The sequence below is a fragment of the Protomyctophum parallelum genome, assembly GCF_964188405.1.
Source record: "Protomyctophum parallelum genome assembly, chromosome: 15".
NCBI lineage: Eukaryota > Metazoa > Chordata > Actinopteri > Myctophiformes > Myctophidae > Protomyctophum > Protomyctophum parallelum.
Window position 1 is genome coordinate 46,406,542 of NC_139710.1, and position 15,457 is coordinate 46,421,998.

Here is a 15,457-nt window from a genome sequence, read left to right on the forward strand (position 1 = left end):
GGTCGGTGGGCAACACAAGGATTTTTGACTGCATTCAGTGGACAAAATGTATTCAATGTATATATACCCTACAATTTAGGACATCCAGTTCTGACATTTTTATTTTTCTACAGCTCTTCATAATTGAACATAGCATTTGGCTAAGTCCATAGATTTTTTGAAATGTTTATAGCAAATCCCTTCTCTATGAACCCATTGAATAAAACACACACCAGTAGCATTTTGTTATCCCTTTCCAGAAGTTTCAACTCCCTTTATATTGGCAGCAACCAATTTGAGCTCCATAGGCTACTTTAATTCAAAAACTGGATTATGCTTACAAGTCAGTCCAGCACCAGCATGGGATTATATTTAAACCATTATTACAAGACATACTGTATAACAATCATGTTCATTTCCTATGACCAAAAAAAAGAAAGCTTTTGTATAAGATATAAAAAAGAAAAGGTTGTGAATATTTCACCTAGGCAAACTTGTTTTCATGTAAAGATCTGTTAATACTAAAACAAACAGACAGACCCATGGATAAATTAGACATGAACGTGAAAGATGAACGTAAGAGTACAATGCTTCATAAGATCAATTACTATGAATTGAATTAAGTTCCAATGGCCTATGTTATAACCAATTAAATCATGAATACGAATTCCCACAAATACAAAGAGATCTTTGCCTCAAGTAAATATCCCAACATTATTTCAAAATCTGTAAAGTCTGCAAAGTGTCATGTCTGTTTAAGTTCCCATCTTGGTACTGAAAAAAATTGATCCCCAGCATAACCAAAGGCTATTTAAAATTTCAAAAACAGTAGCATGTACAGTACACGTTTGTCAACAGCATAAAAGCTGTTTAAAAACATTCACATCCAAGTGTTGTTCAAAAAGCAATGAAAACCTGCGGCGATGGTGAGAATAGTGAGCAGAGTCCCATCTCAACAGGAAATTGACAATACTTCCAGAACTGTATATTGTGCAACAGTTTGATCAGGGCCTATATGCACAAAGTATCTGAAGACAGTTTGACTCTTTTGTCAAAGTGTGGTTTCTAGTTTGTCATGTAAACTAACCACTGATCCTAGATCAGTACAGTTTCTTTGAAGAAGTACAGTATGTACGGGCCCTGGTCATTTTTCTCACCATGGGTCACGGTAATGCCGTGATTGGCTAGATACCTGAGCAAGTATATTTAGGTGGCACACGGCTGAGTTGTATGCCAAAGTGAAGCTATATTATGTTCATAACTACAGAAAGAGACATAATACAACAGCAGGAGTTTGTGTACTATAACACCAGCCATGGATGGGAATTTAAAATGGCGTAAGGGCAAGGACAATAGGGCTGAACAATTTTGAAAAACTATCAAATGATGCTTTTTCAGACCAATATTGCGACTCGATTTGTTCTTTAGTGTTTTAGGTCAAGCTATTCTATTATGTATTACTTTAAAGTACAGTAAAATTACATTAGATAGTAAATAGATATTTCTATGATCATAGTGGTTTTATTGCCCATAGCCCAATGTCTCTACAAGGCAAGCATATTTTACATTACTATTGACAGTTTTCCCAACCAAATGTGTGACGTGTGTATATATATATATATTTTTTTAAATAATTCCAGATTTAAGCAACCTTAAACTTCCAGGTGATAAGCCCACTTCTATAGCTAATATTCATGTCAGCATCATGAAGCATTATGTGCATTGGATTTTAATTCATAAAAAAGGTTTTTCTCCAGGGACAATTTTCAGCGAGACCAAGTAAATCCACCCCTTCAACTGCACTAAAATGCAACATTAATGTAACTAGTAAAATAAAACAAATGTAAAAGGTCAGGTCACTGCTATAGATTACTTGTCTCAATCAACACATTGATTTGCATAACATAATGAAATGAATGGACACAATGGCTTTGTAGAGGGTCACAAAAATGGAAAATTGTCAGTAGAAATATAAAGTATACAACATATGACTTTTAGACATTGACCTAAACATGCAAAAACATTTTGTTAGGATGAAAATAATATTGTACGTTATTCAAGGACCACATATAACCTAAACCACTAGATAGAGAATGAATAGGTTGTTTAAAAGTACCGTTTCCCACTCTTTTATGCTATTCATTGCAGCCAGATCTGATTTGGATCTAGACTCCTAGAGCAACATACATTGCAATTTTGATTATTTTTATGACTGTTCAGCCCTAAAGGAGTAGACATGAGTGAGAAAAATGGTAAAGGACATTCCCATTGTCTTTTACCACTTAAGCACCACAAAAAGCCAGAGTCAGCTACGTTCTATAGTAGCTTCCCAGTCTCCTCAAAATACATCAAATACCGGTACTGCTACTGCATCTCACAAATGCCATGTGTATGATAAAACAAATCCTTCTTTATCTCTTTCACATTGTTTTGGGGGCTAGAGAGACAGTATACAAGCAAAAGCAGTCTCTGAATGTGAGCAACAGATCAACTGCTGGTTAACAGCCATGCACCGCATTGTGCTCCACAGTGAACATTCTGCCTCAATTGCACATCTAAATGTCTGAAAACAATAATACAGAAAAGGCCACTGCATACATGGAAATACAGCAACACAAGAAGACATCCAGTGGGACACAGTACCGTTGACAATGAGGGAGACCTCAATCTCCTGTATCAACCAAAAATATTTTACCATTCAGTAACACAATGATATGACATTTATATCCACAGTGATCATGATAAGAGTATGTTGATTAACACTGATAGTAATAATCACGATAGCAGTAGTAATAGATTAAGTCTGAGTGTGTAGGTGGTGATAGTTGTGATGGTGGGTGGCAAAGGACCGTGAGCAGGCTCCTGTAATCCGTATGGGAGGGTGTTCAGGAGTTCATTGGATCCTGCTCAACAGATTCCATAAAAGTCATGAACAGCACACCGCAGCAGCTCAGCACATGGAAGCCAGGTGGCGCTGTACCTCATTGTACCGCCTCCTCCTTCGGCCAATAGTGTGTAGTGTAATTCGTTTTTCCCTCTCTTGCTCATTTGCCTTGCGTTATATCACAAACATGTTTCTTTACTTCTTTTTTTTTCTCTTTTTATATTTTCATTTCACCAAGTTTCTCACATTGCATACTTCTGTGTCCATTCTCTTGCAAGTCTGTTGTACCTGGGAAAGAAATTGAACACATTGAAGTTCACTTCATACATTTCAATTCTAATAAGAGGAAGATCATTGCAACTCAAGTTAATAAGTCTCAATAAGTCAGAGCCAGACAAGATTGATAGAGGCATACATATTTCGACACTCACTTTTCCCTGTCGGCTTTGTATGTGTGAGCAATCTCTGGTACCAGCGGGTCGTCCGGATTTGGATCACAAAGAAGAGAGCAGATAGACAATAGAACTATAGAAGAAAGAAGATGATTAGAAATAAAATAACACGTTTGCACAATAAATGTATACCGGTTATGATTGGCCCAGACCACTGGCCTAGCGGTCCAGGCACCTAGGCTCCAATGTAGCCTAACCGTGCGTGACGGGCTCGAGTCCCGATCTTAAAGGCCTTTCATGCGCATCACTCCCCATCTCCTGTCCTGTCTACTGTACTATCAATAAAAGGCATAAAAAGGCTCAAAAAATATACTGGAAAAAAAAATACAAAACACTAATGGTCTTAACAGGACTGAGCCAATGCATCCATGTTCCAAAGCTTTGTTCATTGGAGATTCTAAAATAGTTCAGCTTGGCTTTTAGCCTCTTTATTCGCGTGCGTGTGTGTGTGTGTGTGTTTTCTCCAGTGCAGAGTTTATGCAGCAGGCATGTATAGTAGCCAGGGTTTGACATTAACTTTTTGAGGCACTTGTCCTTCGAACAAGTACATTTCCCCTTCACTTGTCAGAGCACAAAAGACACTTGTCCAGAACCCAAGAACACGCATACTGTACATTTAAAATCAACTAACTGTAAGTTGGTTTTGGTGAATACATGTTTGTATTCTAAATACAGTCATAGATCGGTCCTATTAGAAGAATGACCTCAACTTGTAGCACTGTGTGTGCACTCACCCAATAATGAATTGCTAAGACGGAGTCTTTTTGGGGACTAGTTTCATATTAATTTGAAAGTTCTGGCAGAAAACGTGTATTTAGTCAAATATCTCCACTTTTCCACAAGCTGCACACAGACGTCATCTTCTCTGACGAGGGGCCCGGAATGAGTGCAGGACTGAACATATCAAAAACTTCCTTTAGGAGGGATGCACACGCAGATTACTGATTAGACACACCAACGGACCAACATGTGGAAACAACAGTCGGACATGTGGTCAAACATGCGCTGCTCCCATGCCTGCGGTTAGGTTAGGGTTTGAGGTAGATTGTCAGTATAATGACGATCGGACCAAGTGTAAACTAAAGCCTGTACCCCTTTAGGAAGCACAAATGTATGGGGCACAAAAAGGTGTGATCAATTACCCCACACAAATCGCAACACATCTGTCAATTGTGTGCCTAATACGTTTGTGCTGCCCAAACATTGACTGTTCCCAAAGGGAAGTTTTCTCAGGGCAACTTTTCCTTGTGGGAAAGTGGCGTTATTTTACTCAACACGTTTTCTGCCAGATCTTTCAAATGGATATGAAACAAGGTCAAGGAATTAATTATTGGGTGAGTACCGAGTACACTACACAGGCAGTGCTACAAGTTTAAATGCAGACGTGGTCAGTCTGCTAACCGTGTGCGGATAGGTTGCAAAAGGGGTGAAGTGGCCCTTTAATAAAACAATGCTTTGGTTTAATAAACACCCATAGTGGGTAGAAAAAGATAAGGATCAATCAGTGCTATTCAAATAGCACTACATAAAAAAGGTAAATGCACATGTAATCAGGTTAGCTTATCAGTCATGCCAGCTTCCAGCATAACATAACATGTTACATATGATGATTACGAGCGACATGCTTTGGTGTAATAAACACCAGTGATGTAGTTCATGCCAACGTTCACCCACACTGTTTCACAGAGAGGATAACAGTGACATCAACTATGTGGGGGCTGGAGGGCGTGAAGAATTTGTAACTCCTCTTTTGATCATCCTTACTACCGTTATACAGGCGCGTAGCGTAGATTAAATTATTGACTGTGGGGGAGAGGGGACAAGCGCATCTCCGGCCGATGGGTGTGAACGGTTTTGCTGACGTGCTAATGTGGGACCATTTAAAAAACATGAAGGTTACTTTAGTAACCATGGTTCTTTAAGTAAGTGAGCGAAATATTTCGCTCTATGGGAGGCTTACGTTCCGAAACCGAGGTGCAGAATTTCATTTATGAACTCCTCACAGGACATAAATATGTACTGTGGGTTTAAGAGTGGTGACGTCAGGCGCTCAGAGCCTCAGGCGTTATAAGGCCTGTGTCTGCGTCACCACGCCACTCGAACACTTTTTCCTTCTGCCAAAGAGCAAGACAGAAGGGTGTACTTAAAGAACCATGGTTACTAAAGTAACCTTCATGTTCTTTTAAGTTGTGTTCGCGAAATATTTCGCTCTATGGGACCTTATGAACTCCCGTATCCTGAACTAGCCAGTGAGTCCTAGGACTTGAGGATAAATAAGGGCTGGGGATAAACCTTAGGTTTGTAGCCCGGTCCCACAGGGTGGAAGATGACAGTCTTAGACTGTCAGTGTCTTCCCGGAGCGGCTAACTGGGGGTTTTTATAGAGGGAGGAGGGGCGTTGCCTCATTTCCTCTAGAGCTCTTGTGGGATGGACTTTATCAGAGTCCATTTATGGCTGCTCCCAAGACCGCATGCGCTAAAGAGGGCACTGCCACATCTAGGTTATAGTATGTGGCGAAGGTCGAGGAGGACGACCAGCTTGCCGCTGTGCAGACATCCTGGATTGAGACACCCTTGTGGAGTGCCCAGGATGCTGCCATGCCTCTTGTGGAATGAGCCTTTAGCGTTAGCGGGGGCTCCACTCCCTGAGTGGTGTAGGCCAGGCGAATGGCCTGCACTATCCAGTTTGAGATAGTGACCTTTGTGACAGGCTTTCCCCTGGTTCTGTCACCCCAGGATATGAACAGTTGATGACCTATCCTTGAGGGGCCTGTTATGTCCATGTAAGTGTGGAGCACTCTCACTGGACAAAGGCAGTTCAGCTTCCTGTCCTTTTCAGTAGCGAAGGGAGGAGGGTGGAAAGCCTGTAGATCCACCGGTACACAAACTGAGAAAGCGTTCTTTGGTAAGAAGGCTGGGTTTGCTTTAATGGTGACCTTGGTTGACCTGTCGTCGAATCTCATGCACTCTGGAGTGGTCGAAAGTGCGTGTAGATCGCTGACCCTCTTAGCGGTCGTCAGGGCGACTAGGGGGGCTGTCTTTAGAGTAAGACATTTTAGGTCAGCCGTCTGCAGTGGCTCGAAGGGCTCATTGGTTAGAGCCCTGAGGACTAGGGACAAATCCCAAGAGGGGACCAGGGGTCTGTTGACCCTGTGTTCCCTGCGTACGCCCTTCACAAACTGTTTTACCAGCGGATGTCTCCATACCGTCTGGTTGTTAACGCCCACATGGCAAGCCGAGATGGCTGCTAAGTGGGTTTTCACTGAGGAGAGGCCTAGACCTCTGTCTAGGAACTCCTGCAGGAATGTCAGAACGTCAACTACTGAAGCTTGGAATGGGATAACCTGGTTAGGTCGTTCTGAGCACCACTGCTCGAACACGCCCCAGGCTGTCGTAGCGGGTCATTGTTGACTGGGCTCTGGCCTTTTGAATAGTTGCGACAACATTCGGAGGGAGACCAGCCTCAGTCAGCATTAGCCTCTCACGGGCCAGACCCATAGGTCTAGGTCCTTGGGGCAAGGGAAGATCTCTCGTCCCGCTTGCGTGAGAAGATCCGCTCGTAGAGGGAGCTGCCATGGTTGGCTGTAGAGGAGGGGAGCTATCTCCGTCCTCCAGACGCCCCAGGCTGGTGCTACTAGTAGTACCGTCAGATCCCGAGTCCTCACTCTGTCCAGAGTGGGAAGAATGAGACTCAGTGGGGGAAAGGCATAGAGGAGGGACCTGGGCCATTGGTGTGCTAGAGCATCTAGCCCAGGGGTGTCAAACTGGTGATCCGCGGGCCGCATCGTCGTCTTCTGCGGCCCGCCTGCCTCAAGCAAAAAGGAAAGAAAAAATATATATATATATATTTTTTTTAATAGCTAAAATATAGGCTAATAAGTAAGGCTGCATGATATATCGAACATGTACCTTCATCAGAGTGTAGGATATAAGTATAAATCAAGTTGAGCAAAGCCACTCTTCTCTGCCCCTCTAACAGACACAGTTAACGATCGCTTGTTAAGTGCCTGCCAGACAGACAATCAGATTAAATGAAGGCAGGTGTAGTGTAGAGTGTAGCCCCTTATGAAACTACTTCTCCCCAAATCCAAATGGATTTCATTTTCCATCCTGAATGGCAGTAACTAGCATACAATGAGAACTGAGAAGATCTCCACAAAGGTTTACTCATCAAAACTGATTATAAAACTGTAACCATCAAAGCATGCACTTATGTGACCATGGCATGTGCATAATATAAAATCTTATACGTTTTATCTGATATTGATTAATATGGGGGGTGGGTTCAATTAATCGATTATTAATCGGCAGAGCTGTCGACTATTGTCAACATATTCCCCAATTTCCACTGAGATTATGGGGTGAATGAATGTGGCCAGACCCATCTTCTCTTTCTGTCATAGTGACATAATATTGTCCTGCATCAGATCATGTCCAAATCAGGTTCTCCAATCTCCAGTAGCCTCTTCAGTTTTTTGAAGATTTTTTGAGTGGTGCAACCACTCCCATACGGAGCTATGTGTGTGGCTTGCTGGCTGGCTGGGTCTGAGCACTATGTGTGTGGCTGGCTGGGTCTGAGCACTATGTGTGTGGCTTGCTGGCTGGCTGGGTCTGAGCACTATGTGTGTGGCTTGCTGCATGGCTGGCTGGGTCTGAGCACTATGTGTGTGGCTTGCTGGCTGGCTGGGTCTGAGCACTATGTGTGTGGCTTGCTGGCTGGCTGGGTCTGAGCACTATGTGTGTGGCTGGCTGGCTGGCTGGCTGGCTGGATAGATGATAGATAGATAGATATTATAGCAGTGACTGACTGAGACATCGAGCGTGCGTCCGCAACTGGTTGTGGCCCCCATCAAGTGACCTTTTGACCAATGCGGCCCTCGCCCCAAGTTGAGTTAGACTCTAGACTCTAGCCCCAATGTCGATGGTCCTCCCATGGCGAAGTAGGTGTGGTGACGCAGACACGCCTGAGGCTCTGAGCGCCTGACGTCACCACTCTTAAACCCACAGTACATATTTATGTCCTGTGAGGAGTTCATAAATGAAATTCTGCACCTCAGTTTCGGAAAGAAAGCCTCCCATAGAGCGAAATATTTCGCGAACACAACTTAAAAGAACAAAGGTGGCTTGCATGCTGTGGTTTGCCAACAGAATTCATGCACAAGGGCTGCCAAAGTAGGCTATCTTTTGTCGTTTTTCTGTTTTTTTCGCCACCTCTCTTCGAAGTTAGACTGGGCAAGCTCTAAACTGACCGGTGTATGGTGCTGAAATGTTGAAACAAGTTATGAAACAAGTCATTTGTTCATTGTGAACTGAAATCGTACCACTGTGTTTATTACAAAGTAAATAAAAGTACCCAACGAATAGAAACAACTTTGGGTGTGGGGTGCGCCGCGGTGTGACAATTACAAGAACTCTTCGTCTCTGGAGGATAACACTGTTACAGTGCCAGCTTCCCTGGATGTGTTCATCTCACGCATGTGCCATTCATCCATGGATAAGCCGTGCACCGTTTTACCATGGAAATTTTAAGTTTATCCTGCGCATGCGCCATTTGTCCATGGACTAAACATTGGTGCCCGTGCAAAGGCGTGCATGCACCATTTGTCCATGGACATATGCAGTTGTTGCACATTGTTCTGAATATGGTGTTGTATTCCCAGTGCTCACGGCTTGCCTGGCAGCCGCTGTGGGAGAATTATGTTAATATTCTATTAAAACAAAGCTTCACAGATAATTTATAACTGCTTTTAAATGTAACAAAGAATGGCATTCGGACACTCAGTCAGAACTTGTATGGACTATGGGAAGTTCATTTGGACCACCCTCAGCTTAAAAGAAAGAAAACCCACGGTACTCATAATTACTGGGTATAGGCAAAGTTGGAAAGTTTAGGGTACTGAAAGCAAACTTAAAAAAATATGTAAAATGTGTATGCCGGCCCAGGCCGTAGCGTAACGGTCTGGGCACCGGACTGGTGATCCAGTCGCGGTGTGCCGCGGGTTCGACTCCCGGACCCGACACGGCCTTTACCGCATGTCATCCCCCCATCTCTCTCCCGTTTCCTGTCAGCCTACTTTCTATCCCTTAAAAAATCAATAAAGGCGTAAGCCGCAAAAAAATATCTTAAAAAAAAAAAAAAAAATGTGTATGCCAAGTAAATAGTGTATTTTCATAAACGCAACATTTGGTTGACTAAATATATATTGCTTACCGCAATATTAGGAAAATAGATTATACTCATGCCTGCCAATAAATCAATGTTTTGTTAAACAATACAAACTATTTTCTGGATTATGGGACCACGGATGCGACCGCGGATCTTGGACACAGATACATTGTCAGGCATGGACAGGCATGATGACATTAATAAATCCCATTGCTGGATCAAAATACCAAATATTTACTGTAAATATTCCCTGTCATGACCTACCTTTTGATACCGTTAGCGCAGGTGACCACTGTGATCGCAATATATCCAGACAGATACTTCCGTTGCTGTTGATGTTAGGATGGTAGATTTTTGTTGTGAATGCAACCTGTGATGGAACAGTAACAACATTGTGTTTTATGCAGGTAATAATGTATTTTAGATTAGCAGATTTTTTTACTAGTAGTAAGAGCACAATAGATGAAGGGAGAGTATTAAGTGTCGATATATATCATCATCATCATACTATAATTCTAACAATGTCTGTGTGTGTGTGTGTGTGTCTGTCAGAAACACTGTCATAGCTCCACACTGCCTGCACCAAATCACTCCCACTTTTCACACATAATTTACCATAATAATATGAAGGCCTTTTTTCGATTTGACACATTAATGATTAATAATGAATTTATTAGTGAATTAAAAACGCACCGGGTGCAGTACCCCCCGCGGCCACGGGGCGGCAAAACTCCTCTCCCCGGAAATCACGTGTCACCAGTGTCACAAGTGAATTGCATTTTGGGACGGTCACTGATTAATACTGGGACACAGTTTTCCGCGCAACATCTGTTTCGACACCACACTGTCCGCTCCCTCCTCACCACCTCCTTCGCCGTGCCGTACACATACTACACATGAGCTACATGCACGCAGCTATACTTTCGCAACACACGTGTGTGTGTGTGTACTTTCGCCATGTGTGTGTGTGTGTGTGTGTCTCGCTACCTTCGCAACGCACGTGTGTGTGTACTTTCGCCGCGCGCGTGTGTGTTTCGCTACTGTTTTACAATAGTAATGGGGGTCTCATGTAACTCAGAGACAGCGTATACAATTGACCCATTTACACTCTCACATTTAACAGACATACAAATGCCATTCAATGGGGGGCTCCACAGGCATCTTCACCTTTCAAATGTCTCCACGTATATTTGTTACATCTGTGTGTATACAAATATATTATACAAGTTAAAATGAAGAGCAATTAAATATATTTATGGGGGGAAATTGTCCATACAACGGGTAAGGACTAGTATTAATAATAAAGTAATAACCAGTAAGACGCCTGAGGGTGAGACCTTGCCCTGAAGGGCGAGGTCACGGCTGCATTAATAACTTTGGGGCAGGCCCGTCTGCCCCTAGAGTTTGAATGGACAGGTGGGCCTGTTGAGAACTCTAGTTTTTGCTGGCTGCTGGGCGCGGCTGCACTAATAAGTTTGGTGCAGGCCCGTCTAGAGTTTGAATGGACAGGTATAAGTCAAAAGGGAGACATCAAAGAGGAAGGATGGATTGGGAAGGTTCAACATATGGAATGTCAGAACAGGTTGACATATATCCATATATGGAGGTCAGATGTAGAGTTGCTGGCCAATATTGATGGCATCAGGGATCTCCATATATGGGCTTAACTGCGACAGCAGGTCGCATTTACTATGACATCCCTGATGATGTCACGTGATGTCACGATGACCTGGGCACCATATATGGTGGCTGATGTCACACGATGTCACGATGACCTGGGGGCTTGCCTTGTGTGACACACTGACAGGAAATGCAATATTCCATTTTGGGAAATGTTCACCTACAATGACAGCAGTCCATTTTACTTACTTTTGGTGGTTTGAAGGGGTAATCTGTGGGGAAGTGAATGGTGAGGAAAAACACGCCACCTTGATAAGGGCTGTCATTCTGTTAAAATAATGTAAAAACATGGTAGTTAGTTAGATAACTCAGTCATACTCATAATATATAATATCACCTACATAATGTACTTGGTATAAGTGAACAGTTAGATTCACTTACTGGGCCCATTATTGTCGCTTGCCAATGAAACACTGAAAAAAGGAGGAAAATACAGGCTATAATAACATGGCATCTATAGTCAAGGCATGTATTCACGCTACATTGCAATAACAACTGCACAACTAGTGCGGGTGGCCTCTGTCAAAACAAACAACCCCCGATTCAGAATACATTCTGAGAATACGTGTGCCTCTCAAGAAACCAAGCACTGTATACACATAGATGAAGTAGTGAAATTATGTTTATGCGTTTGCTTAAGATGAAGAATTGATTGCGTTGTTGTTACTCACAGTCATCTCCAACTGGTCCAGCAGAACACTGTGCAGGTGGGTCCCTCTGTAGGTCTGTGAGTTCCTATCCATAATAAAATTAAGACAGTAAAACAGTCTCCACCATTAATTCTCCACAATTAATTACCCATCACTAATCTCATTAGACCCTTATGGGGCAGCCGCAGGCATTGAATTCTGGCTATTTTAAACTGTGTAATAAGTAAAAACATCTTCACTCTAATTATTGCCCAAGTATGAGATGAAGGTAAAACCTGTGCTGATGCCAGCAAGTTGATAATCACAAAAAAACAGTGCTTAAGCGGCAGCCCTTTACTCAAACTGAATGAGAAACAAAAAAAACATGGGAGATCTTTTTGCTAGGCAATAAACGGAGTTTAACTGTGTATATGCAACTTTGACATTCAGTCTAATTTTTTTTTACAAAGAAGATGCCTTTGGTAAGTAGACAAATGTTTAAAAGGACATTTCCACCACCAAAATATACTACGCTATTCCTTTTGTGCTGGGCTGGCAATTTCGAACACAACTTCAAAACGATACTGTTATTTTAAAACTCCAGCTCTAATCAATCACCTGTTGTCATGTTGATGACATCATATTTATAACATCAGTCTTGCCAAAATACAGATGGCAGGATGGTGAATCTGAAGTATTATTTTCCCCAAAAACATGAAAAAGCACACAAATAATATTCACAGGAGGGGATTTACATCCTTGGCCTACTCTACTGGCAGCGAGCACAAGACCTTTGTCGCTGATCACTGATCAGTCCGGTGGTTTGCGTAATTAGCCACAGAGAAATAGACACACAAATACATTACAAACCCTCTTCTAGACAGCTCAGCTCACACAGTAGGAGTACATCAGATTTAATTTGCAACTAATAATAACTCACAACTTTAGTCTAAGCATTAACTCCACCAATGAAGTACTACTGTCCCTGTCTGTTTGTCTGCCCACTTGCCTGTCTGTTAGGAACAGATTTGCTAAAAATGTGGTTGGTCCTGGCCTGGGCCAATCAAGAACTGGTAACGCTTTTTACACAGACAGACTGGTCAAGTAAAGAGGGGTGTGTGGCGGTGTGGATTAGCAAACTGCCACCTTGGAGGAGATCTGTGTTCTGACTGAGCATAGTTTGTAGTTATTGATAAGCCTTTCTTAAATAGATCTTCAAGTAGGTCCATGTCAGGTCTCCTGTTGCAGGCCCAAATATTGCATTTAATTTAATGTTGTATAATTATAATTATGTAATCTGCCATATACGAAGCTTTTTTTTTCAATTATTATTTTAGTCGGTTATGCATTTGATCATTGTTTGTGAACTGTCATGTCGGAATGAAAGTAAAGGTGTCCTTGTAAGTCCATATGGGATGGTCTTCCTTGGATGCATGACACTTAAATAAAGAAAAATCAATCAATCATATAACCAGTTTGAATGGTTAAAACTACTTCCCTGAGAATGGAGAATTATAATAATTTAAAATGAATGTTACACAGAGCTTTGGCCATTTCAAGTTCCAGACAGTGGCAGCCATGATCAGTCCACATTAATTATGTGACTGTTGCCAAGTAGCTGGTGGTAGCTCGCTGCTGAGTAAGCATATATATATATATATATATATATATATATATATATATATATAGTAAAGACAAGTTAATCTAAAAAGAAAAAACGTTAGTATGACAACAGCTCATTGGCTTGTCATCATATCAGTTAACATTTCAAAATGTGACCTATTCCTTCCTGCTTACTAAACCATTCATGCCAAGTTGCCAACAATATTACCAACACAAAACTATTATCTAAAAAGAAAACTAGAATTTCTTGTGTGAATTATTACAACTCTTTCGCATGATGCCTGTCCATTCTGTTATATAAATACACACACTGGCCTGCTCCAGTGCCCCATTTGCCATCCCATATATGGCAACGTTGACGTTGGGGTTCAATTTTGGCAACATGCAAACAGCTGTCAAGCAACAAACACGATCATCTTCGTGGTAAACCTCCACAACAGTTGACAAGATAACAATTTGTATTGTAAATTATAGTTGTCACTTTTCAACCAATCAGATCCCTTAAAGTCCCCACTAAAATAATGCGTACAACTGGACCACTCTAATTGTAGCGTGGTGGTGATGATAAAGTCAATGTTAATGTTGTGACTCACTTGCCACAGTTTAGTGGTAAAAGCAGTACGTCTTGTTTAGCTCGTCTTTGTCTAATAATTAATACTTCTTTGCACTACCATGTCCTCTTAAACTTACGTGTTTTCAACTGAAAACGCGTCGCCAAAAATGACGTATTTTCGGCAATAAATCAATCAATCTTCAACATAGGAAAGCGGCGCGTCGCCAGCTCTAGAAGTAGAAAATACATGTTTTTTACGTATTTATCGAGCGACACAATCGTGCGAATAAGACACATTCTTTCCCATCGACACGCTCGTGCCAGTAAGTGTAATAAATGTGCAACTGTCAAGTATTTTGGGGCACATACACCACCACACAAAGCAAAACAGCGACCAAGTCCTAGTCGAGCTACGGGGAATTTATCAAGTATATTTTAATCGAGTGCCTCGCGTTAAAAAAAACACTAGTCAGAAACGAGAACGTGTTCTTCTAAAGGACACAAAACAAAAAAAATCATAAAGCACAAAGAATATATCGAGCACTCACTACTCACCTTTTGAATTCTTTTCAACGCCATTACTGAAATGGCTATGCTTGCTTGCTAGCTAGCTTGACAGCTAACAGTTAGCACTTGACACCATACGATTTGGGTTTCAGCTAGCTTGCTTTCAGGTGGCCAAGGAACGCGCCGTGTAGCACACTGCTGGGTGAGTCTGCAGTTTTAAGCACAACAACCTCTCTACGTTTCAAATGTTTGATCAATTCTTGTTCTTTTACTTCAGCTTCTTTACAACCACAGCAAACCAGATAATAATTCACTGCCTCTGTCTCCTACTCTTCTTCTCCTTCTTCGTGATGCCTTGCAGGCTTGGAAATATCGCGTTGTTACGAGAGTTGACAAATGGCCTCCATAATTGTAGTTCAACCGTCAAAGCCTAATTTTATATTATGCCACACACATGGCGACCCTATTCTTGAATTCTTCGGCTATTTTCGGCGATTTGGTGTAGTAGACTGAGACCCAGAAGAGGGATAAAAGAATAGGGGGAAGAGTCTACAATTAAGGCAAGTATGTAGGAACTTGTAAACATGAATTGTTCATAGGAGTGATAGCACCTCAATAGATGTCCACAATGATTTTTTTTGTGCACAGTATTTTAGACCAAGTGTATGGGTCTGACTGTACTGGTGCTGTTTGCCTTTCTTTCTAATAAAGTATACTATTCAATCAATCAATTACAGTATAGGCAGAGTTAATTACACTCCATTTGACTGGCTACAATCAGGGACGGATGTGAAGGGACCCTGGCCAGAGCCGATTATCTATGAGGGGCCCCCATCTTCATGCTACCCAGAATGGACACTGTCCATTGATTGGACAGTCGGGCAGGCAGGCAAACACAGTAGTAGACCTGAAGTTGTAAGGAATGTGTGGGACGGGTCAAGAAAGCACCTGTGGGATTTGTCTAAAAGGGCTGTCAGATTATCTC

The 15,457-nt window shown here is 41.9% G+C and overlaps 1 protein-coding gene across 2 annotated transcripts; it reads right to left on the reverse strand.

Annotated features, from left to right (window-relative positions):
* Positions 1-1,036: 1,036 nt before the first annotated feature.
* ube2d4 (ubiquitin conjugating enzyme E2 D4) lies at positions 1,037-14,824 on the reverse strand. 2 transcript variants are annotated; one of them, XM_083783907.1, is made up of 7 exons: positions 14,521-14,824; positions 11,832-11,895; positions 11,542-11,573; positions 11,350-11,427; positions 9,745-9,850; positions 3,295-3,388; positions 1,037-3,151 (listed from the first exon to the last, which is right to left on the reverse strand). In XM_083783907.1, the coding sequence occupies exons 1-7, from the start codon at positions 14,542-14,544 to the stop codon at positions 3,106-3,108; spliced, it is 444 nt and encodes a 147-aa protein (XP_083640033.1). In that variant the 5' UTR covers positions 14,545-14,824; the 3' UTR covers positions 1,037-3,105. The 2 variants fall into 2 exon arrangements, with proteins under 2 accessions (XP_083640033.1, XP_083640034.1); XM_083783908.1 differs by lacking the exon at positions 14,521-14,824 and adding an exon at positions 13,722-14,474.
* Positions 14,825-15,457: the final 633 nt, after the last annotated feature.

What these genes read in the sequence shown, in the direction of transcription:
- ube2d4 (XM_083783908.1), bottom strand. Translation starts at nt 13,796, where the DNA reads ATGTTGCCAAAATTGAACCCCAACGTCAACGTTGCCATATATGGGATG. An exon ending in GGGCACTGGAGCAGGCCAGT is followed by an intron (nt 11,896 to 13,721) that starts GTGTGTATTTAT and finishes TATTATGGATAG; the next exon opens with GAACTCACAGACCTACAGAG. An exon ending in TACAAAGCCGACAGGGAAAA is followed by an intron (nt 3,152 to 3,294) that starts GTGAGTGTCGAA and finishes TTTCTTTCCCAG; the next exon opens with GTACAACAGACTTGCAAGAG.